This window comes from Hyperolius riggenbachi, chromosome 11 (assembly GCF_040937935.1).
Source record: "Hyperolius riggenbachi isolate aHypRig1 chromosome 11, aHypRig1.pri, whole genome shotgun sequence".
In the NCBI taxonomy this organism is placed as follows: Eukaryota; Metazoa; Chordata; class Amphibia; order Anura; family Hyperoliidae; genus Hyperolius; species Hyperolius riggenbachi.
The window spans coordinates 186477589-186497805 of NC_090656.1; the positions used below are offsets into that span (position 1 = coordinate 186477589).

At 44.4% G+C, this 20217-nt stretch overlaps 1 protein-coding gene across 1 annotated transcript in view; it reads left to right on the forward strand.

The window, feature by feature from the left end:
• Positions 1-20217, forward strand: part of AMFR (autocrine motility factor receptor) — a 73051-nt gene that overhangs the window by 27695 nt on the left and 25139 nt on the right. The window contains exons 3-5 of the mRNA XM_068259537.1: positions 1271-1435; positions 2837-2989; positions 16801-16841. Coding sequence (XP_068115638.1) covers positions 1271-1435; positions 2837-2989; positions 16801-16841 — 359 coding nt within the window. The remainder of the gene's footprint in view (positions 1-1270; positions 1436-2836; positions 2990-16800; positions 16842-20217) is intronic.

Here is a 20217-nt window from a genome sequence, read left to right on the forward strand (position 1 = left end):
GGAACCCCAGGTGCTGTCCCCCCCCCCCCCACCCCACCCCAGTGTAAAATGATTAATCCAAGGAAAATCTAAAGTCTGTGCTTAGTGACTTGTTGCAGGTGTAAATTAAACTGTAAGTATATGTTTTCAGTGGCAGCACACACTGTAAATGTGAGCAGGGCACATAAAAATGAATGGACACGTTGCAGTAAAATGCATGTGCTTTTCTATAAGAATATGTTGATGTACCCCAAAAGTAGCTTGAAAGGGGCATATAGTTTAATTCTCACATGGCTCCTAAAGCTACATATAACTACTAGAGTAATAATTGATAGTTTCAGGAGACAGTTTAGCAATAGTTGCTGTACACACACCACTGCTTGGCTATCTGCTCAGCGTTCTGTTTTAAAGCACACCTGAACTAGGAGGTATAGAAAGGCTGACATATTTTTTGCTTTTTAAGCAGTGCAGATTGCCTGGCTGTCCTGCTGTTCCTCTGCCTCTAATACTTTTAGCTATAGACCACGAATAAGCATGCAAATCAGGTGCTGTGACTGAAGTCTGACTGGATTGGCCACATGCTTGTTTCAGGTGTGTGATTCAGACACTACTGCAGCCAAAGAGACCAGCTGAAGAACCAGGCAGCTGGTGTTGTTTTTAATAGGAATTAAATATGGCAGCCACCATATCCACCTCAGTTCAGGTGTCCATTAAAGGACAACTGAAGAGAGAGGTATATGGAGGCTGTCATGATTATTTCATTTTAAGCAATACCAGTTGCCTGGCTGTCCTGCTGATCCTCTGCCTCTAATACTATTAGCCATAGACCCTGAACAAGCATGCAGCAGATCAGGTGTTTCTGACATTATTGTCAGATCTGACAGATTAGCTGAATGCTTGTTTCTGGTGTTATTTAGACACTTCTGCATCCAACCAGACCAGCAGGGCTGCCAGGCAACTGGTATTGTTTAAAAGAAAATAAACATGACAGCCTCCATAGTCTTGTCACCTCAGTTGCCCTTTAAGGAGTGGGGAGAACAAATGGGAAGCACCCCACTGAGAACTACATTAACAGACGGGCAGGTGGGATTGAACTCAGGGGAAGGCAGGTACATTGTTGGTCCCCTGTACCCCCACTAGTGTCTCACCTGATGCAATCATGAACAGCCGTGTCAGGAGAAGAAATGTAGTGCGTGTACATAGCTCATATCTTCTGATAAATTGTTCTATGACTCTGGTGATAGTCCTGGATATTTTACCCAATGTCTCCTTATCTTTTTTGTCTTTATAGCACTTAAAGGACAAGTTCTGGAACTTCATCTTTTACAAATTCATCTTCATATTTGGGGTCCTGAACGTGCAGACGGTGGAGGAGGTGGTTCTCTGGTTTCTGTGGTTTGCTGGTCTGGTCTTCCTCCATCTCATGGTTCAGCTGTGCAGAGATCGGTTTGAATATGTATGTGCTAATCTGTTCTCCCTTTACTATAGCAATGTTTTATGTCTGTGCTGATGTTATTTTACTATTTATTTGCTGTGTTTTTGGTTTAGTATTCTTTAATTCTGCATTGAATGGTGAGGCTGATCACCCCAAAGAAAACGCCAAATTGTATCCTGCATTCATATGTCACCTGTAGGCCGGGTGACATTGACACCACACATTCTGAGTGTTTGGGAGGTGTGTTGGTGGAGTACTAGTTGAGCTATGTGTATGTCTCTTATGTATGCTAACTATTTCCATCCCCTCTCTATCCAACTCTAAAGGTGACCATACACCTGTCGAGCTGCTGCCAGATCGACCATCAGATGGATCCTCCTCTAAATGAATCTGATCAGAGAGAGATCTATTGCCTGCCCACACACTGCAGATAGATTTCTAATAGATTTCAGCATGAAATCAGTTGGAAATTGTCGGAGTGCCGCCACCTGCTGACATCCCCCTGACCCCCTGATCACAAAGGCTGAGGGCTATGACCCACTAGAGCGTTTTTAGCCGCAATTCCAAAAGCGGTAGGTTAATGAAAGTCAATGGCTGCAAACTCACTGAAGCAATCGTGGGTCCTGCAGCATTTTTGGAGGGATTGCGCTCCAATACCAAGTTTAAGACCACTGCAAATTTACTTTTGAATCGCTGTTTAAAAGCATTTTTGTGTGCATGTGCGTATTTTGAATAAAGTTTTTACTTACAAGCCTGGTCTGTGCATCGGCTTCTGGCTCGCAGCCTCGCCCCATCCCCCCTCCCGCACCGAAGCGATGACATTACACAAAGGGGGTAGGGTGACTCTATCCAAATTACAAAATGCAAATGGCAAACACTGTACACAGCGCTTGCAAACGGTGGTTAATTGCAGCCAAAAACGCTGCCCAAAACGCTTGAGCATTAGGGATCGCAAGCGCTGCTCCTACAGCAACAGTCCTATCACATAAGACCATCTGTCCACAGCTATGTCTGACTGTGGACTGTTTTGTATACAAAATATGGGGCGTAGCGAGGTAATGCTTGGTGTATTCAGTCCTTTGTCTTGGCTTGCATTGGTATTTTTCCATCACAAAATACTAGTACAGCAGTTGGCCCTGTGGCCTCCCAGCTGGACTGTCCACCCCTCACTCTGCATTAGGCAACACTGCTGATTGTGCTGTACTGCCTGCTGCCGCAGGTGAGAGATTAATCACAAAGCACTTGTGTTGCCTTTCTGCTGAGTCATGCTTAACATACCAAGGCTGAGGGAGAAACAGGATAGCTTAAACCTTCTACACCTCCAAACCAGATGAATGTTATGTTGAATATGTTTTCTGCATGACTGTGAAACCTGTGCACTGCGACTGTACTGAGTAGTCATATTTGTTTATTTTCTTACAGCTGTCTTTTTCTCCCACCACTCCTATGAGCTGCCACGTTCGTGTTATGGTTCTCCTTAATTCCATGCTAGTGGCATGCTGTGGCCTGGGCGTGCTCTGCATACTTGCTGGCTATGAACATGGGATGCACACGCTGGCATTCATGGCTGCAGAGGTTAGTAGTAGTAATGAGCAAAATTAGACTAATAACAAACAACTGAATAACCTTGTGTTTAAAATGTACCTATAGGGAAAAAGTGCCCCAAAGGGGTACTCGCCTCAATAGAGGGAAGCCACTGGATATCACAGAGGGATTGACACCCTCCCCCCCCCCCTCCCCTCCCCTCCTTTACACTGGCTCATTCCAGTGCTGCCACTCTGTAATATCATTGACAAGGGCTTGTGCATGCGCAGCAGTAGCAGGGACTTTTTCCACCATAGCCCGAGCTGGTCCGTGCTAATGCATAGGCATTGTTTGGCCACGCTTTGGGGGTCTCTGCACTGGAACAGCCTGATGGAGGAGGATGGGGAAAACCTCTGCAGGATCCTGAAGCTTCCCTCTCCTGAGGTAAGTATCAGAGGCTTCCCCCTCCCAGGGTAATTATCAAAGGCTTCCCTCTTTTTTTCGTTTTTGCGAGCAAGATGGCCACCTGTATAGGCAGCAGAATCCATTCAAGGAAGCAAGTGACAGTGGAAACAAAACTGTTGCAGGGATGTCTGTTACTTTAAGATGCACATGTCACATTTACATAGATCATCCAAAATATGTTAACCACCTGCCTCATGTGTAAACCCTCTTGTGCCTCCAATACAGCTCTGAACCACTGACTGATATTCTCCTCTGGTATCTAAAGCTATGTGCACACACTGGATTATACAGTACAAGGCCAGTGCAATGTCTGATTCTGCTGCCCTACATCACTGAGCTGTGGCTCATCACACACATGCTCAGTATGATCTGTGTTTGGAGATCTGTGCATTAGTGAGATTTGTCAGCTTGTGCTGTGCTTAGTTCCTTCAGTGCCATGCCTCCTACACACCAAACTTGTAGGGAAGGGTGGGGGTGGGGACCCCCTCAGGCCACTAATGTGGAATATTGCAGCTCCCCAGTCCCACTGGTTCAGAAGATAGGTTTGTATATAATATCTAATAGCTGCAATTTGGCACAGAAGTGACTTGGGAAGCCCCTCTTGAGCCACAGTTACAATGCATTAAGGTGCATCTTTCATGCTCAGAACTCTGCAGCAGAAATCCCAACTACCCATGTCTTCTATTCAGAGACTAAAAAGATCGTACTGCACGTTTGACAGCATGTGCAGTACCATATGCTGTTGGGCAGCACGGACAGACACAGCACCGGTGCTGCCTATAAGGGCCACGTTGGGCAAAAATCTAGCTTGCGTATTGGAGCCCCCTGACGTAGCCTAACAATCCGGTATGCCACCCTAGCCGGCTGCTGCTCTGCGTTCCTCCTCCCCACTCCATAGCCTGTAGACTGGTGATGGGTCTGTACAGAATTCGGCCCTGAACTGTTGACCTAGGGATTAAGTTCCTATCCAAAAGGTGGGACAATCCTTGTATGTGTGTACCAGGCAGTCACACTGAGACAATAGCAGATGCGTTAAGCCCTGCAAGTAGTGTTTACCATGGATTTTATATGTACACATCAAGTCTGATTAACATTTGTAATTGGTTTGTTTCCTGCCTCCGTCCAGATCACTGGTTATCCCAGAATGCAGATAACATAATGGGAATTCTATTCTTAACATTGGGTGCAGTTCTATTGCTTCCCCAGAGTAGAGCTTGTTCAGGAAAAAAGGGGAATACAAAACTTCCAAACATAGGTTAAAAAAAAAATGCTAGAGACACTCATTGGTCTATAGAGCTTAGGTGTTTCAGCTTCCAAGGGCGTGTAGACACCTGTAGTATGGTTGTAATGACATGCACTGCTGGCCAAGGATGTTCTGTTTATTCCCAGAGACTAGGGTTTCATCTTAGAGAGAACCTGAATCGAAAAGTATATGGAGGCTGCCATATTTATTTCCTTTTAAAGTGGACCTGAACTCTTGCACAAGACGGAAGGAAAACATTGAGAAATGCTACCAGTATGTATTTAGAGAGTTTAGCCTGTTTAATTCCCTCTCATCTGTGTCTAATCACAAGTTGTAATCTGATCTCTCCCTGTGTCACATGACTGGCAATGGCAGAGATGGCAGATGAGCTCATTTGAAAGCACAGATTGTAAACAATATGTCTGCTTCCATGAATCAGGAAGTAGAAACAGTGCAGATTTATTTTAAGATTTGTATCAGCTGTAACAAAGATTTTTATTTATTTATTTTTTTTTGGTTTAAAGCAGGGGTCTCAAACTCAATTTACCTGGGGGCCGCAGGAGGCAAAGTCAGGATGAGGCTGGGCCGCATAAGGGATTTCACAAAAAAAGTCCTCAAATGTCATTATTAACAGATTTCATTATTTCTTCTGAACTTGAAGTGTCCTACCTTATAGTTTGCTTCAGTGCTCCCATTACAAGTAATCCGCCGTGTCCCCGCCGCAAAACGAGGCCTGCAGAGCCCCCCGCTCGCCCGGGGGGCAATCCGCCGGCATTTCCTGGAAGGGGCAGAGCCTTCAGCTTCAGCTCTGCCCCTCCTGACATCAGCCGCCTCTGCCCGCCCCTCTCACTCTTCCTTCACAGAGAGGGTCGGGGAGAGGCGGCGATCCGTGCGGCGATTGACTTCAGGAGGGGGAGAGCTACAGCTGGAAGCTCTGCCCCTCAGCGCAGTCGTGGATGTTTGCCTGGGGGTTTGGGGGGCTCTGCAGCCCTCGTTTAGCGGCGGGGATGCGGCGGATTACTTGGGAGCACTGAAGCGAACTATAAGGTAAAATAGTTTGCTTCCGTGTCTTTTTTGCCGGCGCGGGCCACAAAATATTGTACCGAGGGGCGCAAATGGCCCGCGGGCCGCGAGTTTGAGACCCCTGGTTTAAAGGTTATTATGCAGTTGTGTATCTTTTAGAGCAGAGATGAAGTTCTGAGTTCACCCCCCCCCCCCACCCCCGCCTTACCTTACACTGAAGCGAAAGAGAACTTCTGATATAATGAATTGTATGTGTATCATGGATAATTAACATTAGTAGCAAAGAAAAGTGTTTCATTTTTTTTTTCAGTTATAGTTTTTTTTTTCTTTTAACATTACATAACATTGCATCACCCACGGCACACATGCACACACACCCGCCCAGCTTCCTGCCCCTGTCGTCCTGTCTCTGTGAGGCTGGGTCCGTGCTGCACACATGCACAGTAGCAAAAATCACGGACCAGCTACACAGAGACAGCACACGCAGGGACACTGGGGTTTTATTATATAGGATAGGAGACACACACAGTGATATTTGAGAAGTGAAATTTAAGTTTATTGGATTTACAGAAAGTGTGCAATAATTGTTTAAACAAAATTAGGCAGGTGCATACATTTGGGCACCACAAAAAAGAAATGTAATCAATATTTAGCAGATCCTCCTTTTGCAGAAATTACAGCCTCTAAACGCTTCCTGCAGGTTCCAATGAGTCTGGATTCTGGTTGAAGGTATTTTGGACCATTCCTCTTTACAAAACATCTCTAGTTCATTCATGTTTGATGACTTCCAAGCATGGACAGCTGTCTTTAACTCACACCACAGATCTTCAATTCTATTCAGGTCTGGGGGCTGAGATAGCCATTCCAGAACATTGTACTTGTTCCTCTGCATGAATGCCTTGGTGGATTTTGAGCAGAGTTTAGGGTTGTTGTTTTGTTGAAAGAGCCAGCCCCGACGCAGCTTCAGCTTTGCCACTGATTCCTGAATATTTGTCTCCAAAATCTGCTGATACTGAGTGGAATCCATGCGTCCCTCAACTTTGAAAAGATTCCCAGTCCCTGCACTGGCCACACAGCCCCACAGCATGATGGAACCACCACCATATTTTACTGTAGATAGCAGGTGTTTTTCTTGGAATGCTGTAATGTTTTTCCTCCATGCAGAACACCACTTGTTATGCTCAAATAACTCAATTTTAGTTTCATCAGTCCACAGCACCTTATTCCAAAATGAAGCTGGCTTGTCCAAATGTGCTTTAGCATACCTCCAGTGGCTCTGTTTGTGCTGTGGGCGGAGAAAAGGCTTCTTCTGCATCACTCTCGCATACAACATCTCCTTGTGTAAAGTGCACCAAATGGTTGAACTATGCACAGTGACGACTCCATCTGCAGCAATATGATATTTGATATTGTAGGGCTTTGGTGCTGGTCTGTGGGTTGACTCTGACCTCACCCGAGGTAGGTTCTTAGAATCCTATTTGCACACAGAGGCTGGGCCTGCATATAATGCCCAGCCTCTGTTGCTTTATTATCTCCCCCAGTATCCCCCCTGCGCTCTGCTATGCCCCCACCAAACTAAACCGCCATGCTAGCGACACACAGCATGTCGCCAGCAGGCTGTTTACATGTGCAGTGTCACTCTCGCCGCTCCGCTAAGATTCTAAGAACCCACCTCGGGTTCTCTTTAACTTGAACTGAGCCTGTGGTCTTCCATTTCCTCAATATGTTCCTAACTGTGGAAACAGACAGCTGAAATCTGAGTCAGCTTTCTGTATCCTTCCCCTAAATATGATGGTGAACAATCTTTGTCTTCAGGTCATTTGAGAGTTGTTTTGAGACACCCATGTTACTACTCTTCAGAGAATATTAAAAGAGAAGGGAAACTTACAATTGACCCCCTTAAATACTCTTTCTCACAATTGGATTCACCTGTGGATGTAGGTGAGAATCACTGAGCTTACCAAGCCAATTTGAGTTCCAATAATTCTAAAGGTTTTTTTTTTAATCAATAAAATGACAACAGTGCCAACATTTATGCACCTGCCTAATTTTATTTAAAAAATTATTGCACACTTTCTGTAAATCCATTCAACTTCATTTCACTTCTCAAATATCACGGTGTGTCTCCTATATGATATATTTTACTGACATTTTTTATCTTTACAACCAATGATTTATATAGGAAATTCATGACGATTAACAAGGTTGCCCAAACTTTCGCATCCCACTGTATGAAACAGGAGAGATAATGATCCTTTGAACTTCCCTGAAGTAAAATCTTATCTGAAGTTGTCTTTCACTGCTTCATTGATGTATAAGTGCTTCAGATAATAGCACTGTAGCCGACTAAATTAGTCTGACTAAATGGAGAGCCCAGAGACGCTCTTTTGCATATATATCTGAAGTTTCTTAGTTCTTCTTCTACTGGAAACAATATGAAACTCATATCTTTGCTACTAATGTTCTATTTCTTAGGGCTCTTTCACATTATATAACATGTGCATGAACCCGATTTCGTGAACGCGTTATGACCTACAGCGTGACGTCAGGAAGTTGTGGCTCAAAGTTGACCAGCGACGTTGGTTCTAATTTACCCAACAAGGAAATGCTTGTGATGGACCATTAAAAGCTCCCAGATGAGTTACAACGTAATGCTCTGGAACGCTTTGTCTAATGTAAAAGGTAACATGAAAGTCAATAGACTTTCATGTTACCCCGCTTTCCGCATCCTAGAAGTGATCCGTCAAAACGCACAGATCAGCTTCTAGTGTGAAAGAGCCTTTACTTGTACTACACATACAATTCGTTATATAATACGTGTATTTTCACATCAGATTCCCTTTGAAAACTCCCCCTCCTCACACCTAACCTTCAAATCCCCCAACCCTTCCCCCCCCCCCCCCCCCTCCCCGCCATTCTGCTACAAAAACGTTACATTTCAGGCACCCATACAAAATATTGGTAAAAGTATGCTACTTGGGTGCACACGGACGTTCAAATGTCCTGCTTTTACTGATATTTTGGGGCAAGTTTCTTTATAGATAGTGTTCGGTTGGGGATTGATTGCTGTACTGAGCCACCATTGACTTTGCTGTATCGAGCCACCATTGACTTTGCTGTACTGAGCCACCATTGACTTTGCTGTATCGAGCCACCATTGACTTTGCTGTATCGAGCCACCATTGACTTTGCTGTATCGAGCCACCATTGACTTTGCTGTATCGAGCCACCATTGACTTTGCTGTATCGAGCCACCATTGACTTTGCTGTATCGAGCCACCATTGACTTTGCTGTATCGAGCCACCATTGACTTTGCTGTATCAAGCCACTATTGTCTTGTGTGCAGCTAATTTTGGAGGAGAATATAAATAATGGCACAAATAGCTTTTTCAGGGCAGCTCAGGTAAGCGCTGAGAGGATAATATTGCAATTACCAATGTATTATTGTTTCTGTTACGTAGTGAAGACATTTCTCATTAATGCATATTATTTCTCTGCGGAGGAAAATCTCATACCAAAAGAAAGTAATGGTAGCCTGCTGGCCTCTGACTGGTCCTGTTCTGAGTATAGTGGAGAAGAGTGGCTGTATTTATTGTGTCTAGAGATAAGTGAATTACCAGGAAAATGTGTAATAGCGATATAAAACAATTAAGCATGTAATTATGATGCCATTCCTCATGTGCAGCCCGGCCAGTCCATGCACCAGGTCCTGATACTCTGTTAGTTTAATTTCATAGCTAATGATTTCATTGGATTACAATTACTTAGTAATGGGCGCGTTATCTTCCTGCCAGAGATGAAATTATAATAGAGGAAAATTGGGGGTATTGTATCCAATTGTAACCACATACAGTATCTGGCCAGACCTGGCTTATCAGAAGAAACATCAGGTTTCTGCTGTCTGGAGAAAATTGGGCAGACAAAACAAACATACAATTCTCCTGTCCTGTAATTTTCATTACAGTGTTGGTGTACTTATGTACGAATGTGTTTAAAATGGCTAATTATTATTATTAGTATTATTATTATTTTATTGTATTTACAAAGCTCCAACATATTATGCAGCACTGAATATTGTGGCCCTGCTTGTAAATGCCAATGTTCCATCAGTAAATCGATTAAGAGAGCCCTAATTTTTGTTTGGTCGTAGGTTGTTTTGTTTTTCCGTTTTTATAGGACAGCTGAAGTGAGAAGAATATGGAGGCTGCCATATTTACTTCCTTTTAAACAATACCTGTTTCCTGGCAGTCCTGTTGATCTATTTGGCTGCAGTAGTGTCTGAATCACGCCAGAAACAAGCATGCGGCTAATCTTGTCAGATCTGACAATAATGTCAGAACCACCTGATCTGCTGCATGCTTGTTCAGGGTCTATGGCTAAAAGTATTAGAGGCAGAGGATCAGCAGGCTAATAGCTGTATTAGTACAATATAGTTCCCAGCTAAATGACCTCAGGACCGCACACAGCGCAGGTCCGCAGCGCGCTGTGCACATAGGAACTAATAGTGGCGAGTGCAGGGGGCGTTCCTGATGACAGGCACAGAGGAGGACGTACTGACACTTCCCATCAGCGAGCTCTGCATTACGGATGAGCAGAGCAGGGGGACACTAAAGGGGAAGGATTGTGCTGTGTCTCTAAGGGCCCGTTTCCACTTGTGCGAATCTGCATGCAGATTCGCATAACCAATACAAGTGGATGGGCCTGTTTGTCACAGCACAGATAATAAAAAAAGCATTAAAATATTTGTATTAATAATTGAGGTTGGGGGTACTTTACAGTATACCTGAAGCGAGATATAAAAAAAAGTTATGTACACACCTCAGTAGAGGGAAGTCTCTATAGTTCAGAGCTTTCCCCAGTCCTCTTACGCCCCTCAGTTTCTGCACTGGGACCTTGTTGAATATGGCACTCATGGCCATGCTCCACTCCGTGTATAGAGGGTGCAAAGTACAGCCTGTGCAGCAACATGGAGCTGCTCTGTGCACAAGTGGCTCTGTGCTGCTCCGCAGGCGTGCGCCATATGGGCACCTGCGTAATGCGGCTACACTCGTACACAGAAAGGACTGCATCCGTAAATAAGAAGAGGGGCCCAGAGAGAAATGGGGGACTTGATGAGGATCGGGGACATCCAGAGACTTCTCGACAGTGGGGAGTATGTAACTTTTTTTTTCCCTCCTTCTTCAGATTTGCTTTAAAGAGGACCTGAACTCAGGACTTCCTCTCTGCTCTAAAAGATAAATAGCATAATGACCTTTAAAGAAAAACATTTCTTTGTTACAGCTGATACAAATACTGAAATAAATCTGCACTGTTTCTACTCCCTGCTTTCATGAAAGCAGCCATATTGTTAACATCCTGTGCTTTCAAATGAGCTTATCTGCCGTGGCAGTCTGGTAACACAGGGGAGAGATCAAATTACAACTTGTGATTAGACACAGATGAGGGTAAATTAGGCTAAACTCTGTAAATACATACAGGGTACATTTCCCTATGTGTTAAGTCTGTCCTGTGCAAGAGTTCAGGTCCATTTTAAGGCCTTCTTTAAATGAATGACTATTATTATCTGCCACACTGCTAATGCACAGATATGAACTTACAATATAATGTTTGCCATGCAATCATATTGTCCGACACAACGTGTCAGTGTTTGCCTGGCTTTTTCCTTCCATGAGGCTGTCACCTAGTTTAATGCCTACCCTAAAAGAAGACTGTAATGAGAGGAATAGTAATGTTGTCCTCTTGTGGTGCTAGTGCACTGCTTAACCCATTTGCGTTCCGTCGTTTTCACTTGAGAAATGTTCACCTCCCATTCATTAGCCTATAACTTTATCACTACTTATCACAATGAACTGATCTATATCTTATTTTTTCCGCCACCAATTAGGCTTTCTTTGGGGGGTACATTTTGCTAAGAGCCACTTTACTGTAAATGCATTTTAACAGGAAGAATAAGAAAAAAACGGAAAAAAAATCATTATTTCTCAGTTTTCAGCCATTATAGTTTTAAAATAACACATGCCTCCATAATTAAAACTCACGTATTGTATTTGCCCATATGTCCTGGTTATTACACCGTTAAAATTATGTCCCTATCACAATGTATGGCGACAATATTTTATTTGGAAATAAAGGTGCATTTTTTTCCGTTTTGCATCCATCACTATTTACAAGTTTAAAATAAAAAAAAATATAGAAATGTTTCATCTTTACATTGATATTTAAAAAGTTTAGACCCTTAGGTAAATATTTACATGTTTTTTTTTTTATTTTAATGTTTTTTTGTTTTTTTTATATTAAACATTTTATTTGGGTATTTTTGGGAGGGTGGGATGTAAACAATTGTTTTATAATGTAAATGTGTGTTTAGTTTTTTTTTACTTTTAGTTGTAGTTTTACTTTTTGGCCACAAGATGGCGGCCATGAGTTTGTTTACATGACGTCACTCTAAGCGTAACATACGCTTAGAGAGAAGCATGGGGGAGGTAACAGCCAGAAAAAGCGCAGCTTCCGAGAGAAGCTGTCGCTTTTTCAGCGGGGGAATCGGTGATTGGGCACCATAGCCCGATTAACTGCCTGGCTAACGAATCGCGAGCCGGAAGCGCGCATGCTCAGACGCGGGAGCACGCATGGTTCCTGGATGTAGTTTCGCTCGCGCAGCCACTCACCAATGCTCCTGTCCCCGCCTCTGGTTTACTTCTGGAATTGCAGACTTTAAAGTCTGAAAACCACTGTGCCTGTGCAGCTGTGTCCTCACTACCGCTGACATCACCAGGTACATACTGCGTAGTCGAACACCGTACTAGGCCTGCGCAATACACTCTTGGTGACATCCGTGGGAGGGAGGACGCGGCCGCGAAAGCACAGTGGTTTTCTGACTTTAAAGTCGGAAATTCCAGAAGTTAACCAGAGGCGGGGACCATTGGTGAGTGGCTCTGCAGGCACAGGACGTCTGCGGGGGACCACTAGAAGCTCCAGGTAAGTTCAGCTCAACATATTTGACATGGACTAGGGCTTGTAGCCTGGCTGAAGCCCGGTGCTTAAAGGGACCCTAAGGTAAGAAGACTGTAGGCAGATCTTTATTTCCTTTTGAACAATGCAAGTTGCCTGGCTGTCCTGCTGCTTCTCTGCTTCTAATACTTCAGCCAAAGACCATGAACAAGCATGCATCAGATCAGGTGCTCTGACTCAACTCTGACAGGATTAGCTACATGCTTGTTTCAGGTGTGTAATTCCAACACTACTGGTGTCAGAAAGATGAACTGAACAGCCAGGTAACTGGTATTGTTTAAGAGGAAATAAATATGGCAGCCTTCATATGTCTTTCACATCAGGTTCGTTTTAACAAATAAGGAGTCCCTGGGCTAGACTCCCTAATCCTTTGAATCCCTACCAGCTGTTTTTCTTTCAAAATAAGTTCTACAAATGTTAGCATTTCTTTTTAGTCTGTAAAAAAACAACAACAACAAAAAAACTGTGGTTGGCTTCGGTAGTGTTTTGAACTATCCACCTTAAACTAGCTTGGAGTCAGTGGCGGCAGGCTCCACCGATTCCTTTTCATCTTAGTTCACTGGTCAGAAAGCAAGAGACACAACCAGTCTAGTAACATTATTTAAAAATAATGTCCACTTTGATCACAAAATAGCCAAGAATGCCAAATCTGACTGAGCTGAAATTTCACATTCTTTGCAACCATGTCTTGTTTTGTGTGCAGATGTCCCATAATTTCCCACCTTGCTAAAAAAAAAAAAAAAGGTTAAGTAGCTGCATAGAGCAATATTCACTCGTTCTCAGTACCTGCACAGACCAATAGCCGGGCAGCAAACTTCCACTCTCGAGTCTAACAGATCCTGCTAGGCACACTGTGAAGTGGTTGTGTTTTATTTGGACACTATAACAAAATGGACAAACTGTTATAAGGTTTACTATTAAAGAGTACTTCCAGTGTAAAACAGAGCCTGCAATGTAAGGCTCTGTATTATAGCTGCAAGGATCATGGGTGGTAGGGCTAATCAGAGCCAGTCTGCGCAGTCCATGGCTGGGAGCATCCTGCAACTTCGCAGATGGGGGCGCGCGGCCTGACTGCACCTGCGCCCCCTGGAGGACTTTCCGGGGAAAATTGCCAAAGATCCTGATGTTGCAGGAGGATGGCGAGGGAACAGTCAGCCGGGAGGGGTCTGGAGGAAGCCCCAGGTATGTATGACTTATTGCTTTAGAGCAACCGAATGGAAAGGCCCCTCTCTCCTTGTTACAGAGAAAATGAGTCATGCCTCAGTTAATGAAGCGCTATGTAGTTTCAAGATCGGTATCAAGCCATTGGCAGCAGATCTTCTAATGCCTGGTACACACCATGCAATTTCCTGTCAGATAGATGGGTCGAATAGATAATTTGACAGGTCCGATCTGATTTCCGATCCTTTTTCTGATCGGTTTTCCAATCACTTCTATTCAAAATTGATTAGAAAAACTTCATCTTCTCAATGCCATTGCCTACACAGAACTATCAAAATATGGATGCGTTTCATATCCCAGGTATTTTGATTGTAACAAATTGATGGGAAGTCTTGCACTGTTCAAACCGGTGGACCAGCCAGTAGTCAACTCTGTATCACACTCTAGCGGCTCCTCAATGCTTGGCTGTTTGGCAGACTTGTAAAAGATAAACAAAAAGAGGAGGAGCGCTTTGTAGTTTACCGTAATAAGTTAAAAACTGCGCAATACAAGTGCGCTTACTGTGTAGTGAAAAAAACTTGCATAGATCTGGGCTTAAAAGCTTTTCCAACAGCATTCAAGGGGGTGCAACCTGGGAACTACTGTGGCCAGTAGCAGTTGGGCTCCAGTTGGAAAGAGGACTATAGGTGCCTGTCGTGGTGCTTACATGTGTCGGTGACATCACAATGCGTTTCAGCATATTCACACCTTCGTCAGGTGGCATCACCTGATGAAGGCATGTATATGGCAAGACTCGTTGTGACATCACCGGTACAAGAAAGCACCATGGCAGATATACGCTTCATTGTATCGCTGCACAGTAAGTGCATTTGTATGGTGCAGTTTTCAGCTTATTAAAGGTTATCACACTACAGAGTTTTCCACCTCTTTTTGTTTATTTAGATGTTGCCCATGGTATGTGTAATAATCACACCATGTTTGTGTGGCTCTCCGGTCAGAGGCTCTTCTGTGTGTAGAGTGACGAGGACGGACGGCACCAAGAATTTACCACATCTGGTTGTCCACTGCAGACACAGACATACCAATGAGCCAAAACATTCAAGGCATTGTTACACCTACCAAATTCAAACACTTATACTGAATTCAGACTCATTCTGTCACCATGATGTCACACAGACATGGCTCCTCCCACATATGAGCGTCAACAGGGGGTCGTTCACCAGGGTAAATACTGCTTTATGGGGAATAGCCAGAAAGCATTCGTTTCACATGACTTTAATGTCTTTCGTTCAACACTTACAGATGTGAGAAACCTGAGCAACTGCTAGCCAATGCTAAATAAATATAAATTTGGGAATCCTCAGGCTTCCTCCCTTCACGTATGTGCCAGTGTCTCTGACAAAGCTGTACCTTTTATAAGGTTGAATTGAAGCTGTAGTATTATTATTATTATTTTGGATTTATGTAGTGCCAACATCTTCTGTGGAGCTTGATCTGGGGAAGTTATTCTAACCCAAAAGAACGTTATACAAAAGTATGCAAAGCTTGAGAAAGTTTCTTGCTATTTCTGTATAAGGCATAGGCAGTCTCCATAAACGGATGGTATTCAGAGACATTCCAGTGACAAACATGCCAGTTCACTGATGCAACCTACCTTTTATACGTATGACATCATCTACATTATGTTGTATGCGTATGTTGCCTTTCTTCAAAGGGACATTTCTGCCACTGGGTTTTGGCCCTGCAGTGGAGCTTCTACCTCGCTGGTGATGCTAGCACTATACACAAATCAAGAGACTTAGGAGAGCTTTCACATTTTTAGCCAGCTGATCAGTCACCACAGTCTGTTATTTGAAAGAGTTAAAAGTTGTACTTGTAATTTTTTTTAATCCCTTTTCTTTTTGTTGAAGGGATTCTTTGTTGTGTCCTGAGCACATTTAACCTAAACAGAAGTGGTCATAAATAAATCCTCCTCAGTTATACAGTGCTGCACTATACCTTGACTAACATTAATCAGGTCTTCAATGTATTCTGTCTCCTATCTAATGTGCATACTTTTTCCTGGAGTAATGTCATTTTAAGTAGGGAGCATTAAAGGGAACCTAAAGCGGGGGTTCTATATTTCCTTTTAAGTAATATCAGTTTCCTAGCTATGCTGCTGATCTCTCTGGCTGCAATAGTGTCTGAATCACTTACCTGAAACAAGCATGCAAGTTAATTCAGTCAGACTTCAGTCAGAGCATCTGATCTGTATGCTTGTTCGGGGTCTGTGGCTAAAAGTATGAAAGGCAGAGGATCAGCAGGACAGCCAGGCAATATGCATTGTTTAAAAGGAAATAAATAGGGCAGCCTCTATAATACCTCGACTTTAGGTTCCCTTTAAGAATTAGAATAGAATCTGATTTATTAAGACTAACAAGTGATGCAGCTTTTAAAAATGAAATTTATTGAATGGAATGACAATGAGGCAGGGAATAAAAAAGAAACAAAATAAGAAAAGGAAAGCAACTAAACATGGCAGGGAACAGAAATGGAATGCAAAGCTGTGTGTAACTGGAGGAAGAGGGAAAAGGTTAGAGCTGCCTGATGACACCATACTGTTCTCATCACCTAATGTAAATGTGTCCCAGCCAGGTAGTTAAGTGTTCAGAAGTGCTGCTGTGTCACAAGGCCATAGACTTTGTATTGTGATTTCGAAACGTTTGAAAATTTAACATTAAATCAAGTTCCAAGTGGTTCGATGTTCCTAATGTAATACACTTTTTTAGGTTTTTGTTCACTGCTAAAAATGTGAATATTTTTGTTTGTTTTTGTTTTCACCCAAATATTTGACTATTACAAGCTACAACTATTACAAATGCCTATTTTGTGATTGGTTAGCTTTCACATGGAAATGTTGTTGTAAAGAATATTTGGAGCTCTTGTAGCTGTGTAATGCCAGTTTTCTTTTTTTTTTAACAGTGTTTGCTAGTGACGACTAGGACATCTCATGTTGTGTTGAGGTAAGTAAAATACAGTATCAAGGGGGTTGTCTTTTATATTACGGTATGTTACATACTATATATACAAATTATAGTTCATGATCATTTCAGGTAATAGTTTAGCATGGGCACTGATGTTTTTTGGATTAATTGGTTGCCTGTTCAGTTCACTTCTGAGCTGAATAATCCTTATTGAATTTAGCTTGCAATGAGATGCCACCTGCTACTCCTCCCCCTCCCACTCATCTCCTGTCTCCGTTGCTAAGAGATTAACTCTTTGGGACTAGCACTGCAGCTCTGTGGAGTCTCATCATTTTCCTGTCCAGTTCCTCTCTGCTCATTATAAAACAAATTTAATGTTTCTTTAAAGGGAACTGAGCACATTCTCTTTCACTGGAATCTCTCCTGACATAGAAGCTGCCATGTTCCCCCCTCCCCTTCTCACATTCCTTATTTACAGAAGTCAGAGATGCTATCTTGACACATTGACACACTGTGTCTTTGAAGAAACAGTCCTAATTACTCACCCCCTTTGTTGATGAAAAGGCATTGTTTACTTATTGGTAATTAGCTCAATAAAACAATTAGGTTCCTGAAAGCTCTGCGGAATTTGGACGGTCAGGCAGGCCTGCTGAAACAGTTTAATAAAAGTACTTTGAATGTAAAATACAAGGTAAAATGAAAGTTTATTTTAACCACTTCCCGACCGCCGTATATACAATTGGCGGCCGGGAAGTGCACCCCGCAAGGACCGCCGTATAGACAAATGGCGGCGGTCCTTGTAGGGACATGGGCGGAGCGATCGCGTCATCCGTGACGCGATCCTCCGCCTGTCGCCGCTCACCCGCCGCAACATCCCGCCGGCCATACGGAAGCGCCGGCGGGATGTTAACCCGACGATCGCCGCATACAAAGTGTATAATACACTTTGTAATGTTTACAAAGTGTATTATACTGGCTGCCTCCTGCCCTGGTGGTCCCAGTGTCCGAGGGACCACCAGGGCAGGCTGCAGCCACCCTAGTCTGCACCAAGCACACTGATTTCCCCCCCCCCCCCCTGCCCCAGATCGTCCACAGCACCCATCAGACCCCCCCCCCCTGCCCACCCCCCAGACCCCTGTTTGCACCCAATCACCCCCCCTAATCACCCATCAATCACCCTGTCACTATCTCTCAACGCTATTTTTTTTTATCTCCCCCCCCCCCCCTGCCCCCTGCTCCCTCCTGATCACCCCCCACCCCTCAGATTCTCCCCAGACCCCCCCCCCCCCCATGTACTGTATGCATCTATCCCCCCTGATCACCTGTCAATCACCCATCAATCACCCCCTGTCACTGCCACCCATCAATCAGCCCCTAACCTGCCCCTTGCGGGCAATCTGATCACCCCCCCCACACCAATAGATCGCCCGCAGATCTGACATCAGATCACCTCCCAAATCCATTGTTTACATCTATTCTCTCCTCTAAACACCCACTAATTACCCATCAATCACCCCCTATCACCACCTGTCACTTTTACCTATCAGATCAGACCCTAATCTGCCCCTTGCGGGCACCCAATCACCCGCCCACACGCTCAGATTGCCCTCTGACCCCCCCCTTATCAATTCATAAGTGCATTAATTACATCTGTTCCTGTAATAACCCACTGATCACCTGTCAATCACCTGCCAATCACCTATCACCCATCAATCACCCCCTGTCACTGCCACCCATCAATCAGCCCCTAACCTGCCCCTTGCGGGCATCTGATCACCCACCCACACCATTAGATCGCCCGCAAACCCGCCGTCAGATTACCTCCCAAATGTATTGTTTACATCTGTTATCTTCTCTAAACACCCATTAATTACCCATCAATCACCCCCTATCACCACCTGTCACTGTTACCTATCAGATCAGACCCTAATCTGCCCCTTGCGGGCACCCAATCACCCGCCCACACGCTCAGATTGCCCTCAGACCCCCCCCCCTTATCAATTCGCCAGTGCATTAATTACATCTGTCCTTCCCTGTAATAACCCACTGATCACCTGTCAATCACCTGCCAATCACCTATCACCCATCAATCACCCCCTGTCACTGCCACCCATCAATCACCCCCTGTCACTGCCACCCATCAATCAGCCCCTAACCTGCCCCTTGCGGGCAAACTGATCACCCACCCACACCAATAGATCGCCCGCAGATCCGACATCAGATCACCACCCAAGCGCAGTGTTTCCATCTATTCTCTCCTCTAAACACCCACTAATTACCCATCAATCACCCATCAATCACCCCCTATCACCACCTGTCACTGTTACCCATCAGATCAGACCCTAATCTGCCCCTTGCAGGCACCCAATCACCCGCCTACACGCTCAGATTGCCCTCAGACCCCCCCTTATCAATTCGCCAGTGCAATATTTACATCTGTTCTCCCCTGTAATAACCCACTGATTACCTGTCAATCACCTATCAATCACCCATCAATCACCCCCTGTCACTGCCACCCATCAATCACCCCCTGTCACTGCCACCCATCAATCACCCCCTGTCACTGCTACCCATCAATCAGCCCCTAACCTGCCCCTTGCGGGCAATCTGATCACCCACCCACACCAATAGATCGCCCGCAGATCCGACGTCCGATCACCTCCCAAGTGCAGTGTTTACATGTGTTCTCTACCCTAAACACCCACTAATTACCCATCAATCACCCCCTGTCACTGCTACCTATCAGATTAGACCCCTATCTGCCCCTAGGGCACTCAATCACCCGCCCACACCCTCAGAATGCCCTCAGACCCCAGCCCTGATCACCTCGCCAGTGCATTGCTTGCATCTATTCCCCCCTCTAATCACACCTTGAGACACCCATCAATCACCTCCTGTCACCCCCTAGCACACCTACCCATCAGATCAGGCCCTAATTTGCCCCGTGTGGGCTCCTGATCACTCGGCCAAACCCTCAGATCCCCCTCAGACCCCCTTCCGATCACCTCCCCAGTGCATTGATTGCATCTATTTTCCCCTCTAACCACCCCCTGAGACACCCATCAGTCACCTCCTGTCACCCCCCTAGCACTCCTATCCATCAGATCAGGCCCAATACAACCTGTCATCTAAAAGGCCACCCTGCTTATGACCGGTTCCACAAAATTCGCCCCCTCATAGACCACCTGTCATCAAAATTTGCAGATGCTTATACCCCTGAACAGTCATTTTAAGACATTTGGTTTCCAGACTACTCACGGTGTTTAGCCCGTAAAATGCCAGGGCGGTATAGGAACCCCACAAGTGACCCCATTTTAGAAAAAAAGACACCCCAAGGTATTCTGTTAGGTGTATGACGAGTTCATAGAAGATTTTATTTTTTGTCAAAAGTTAGCGGAAATTGATTTTTATTGGT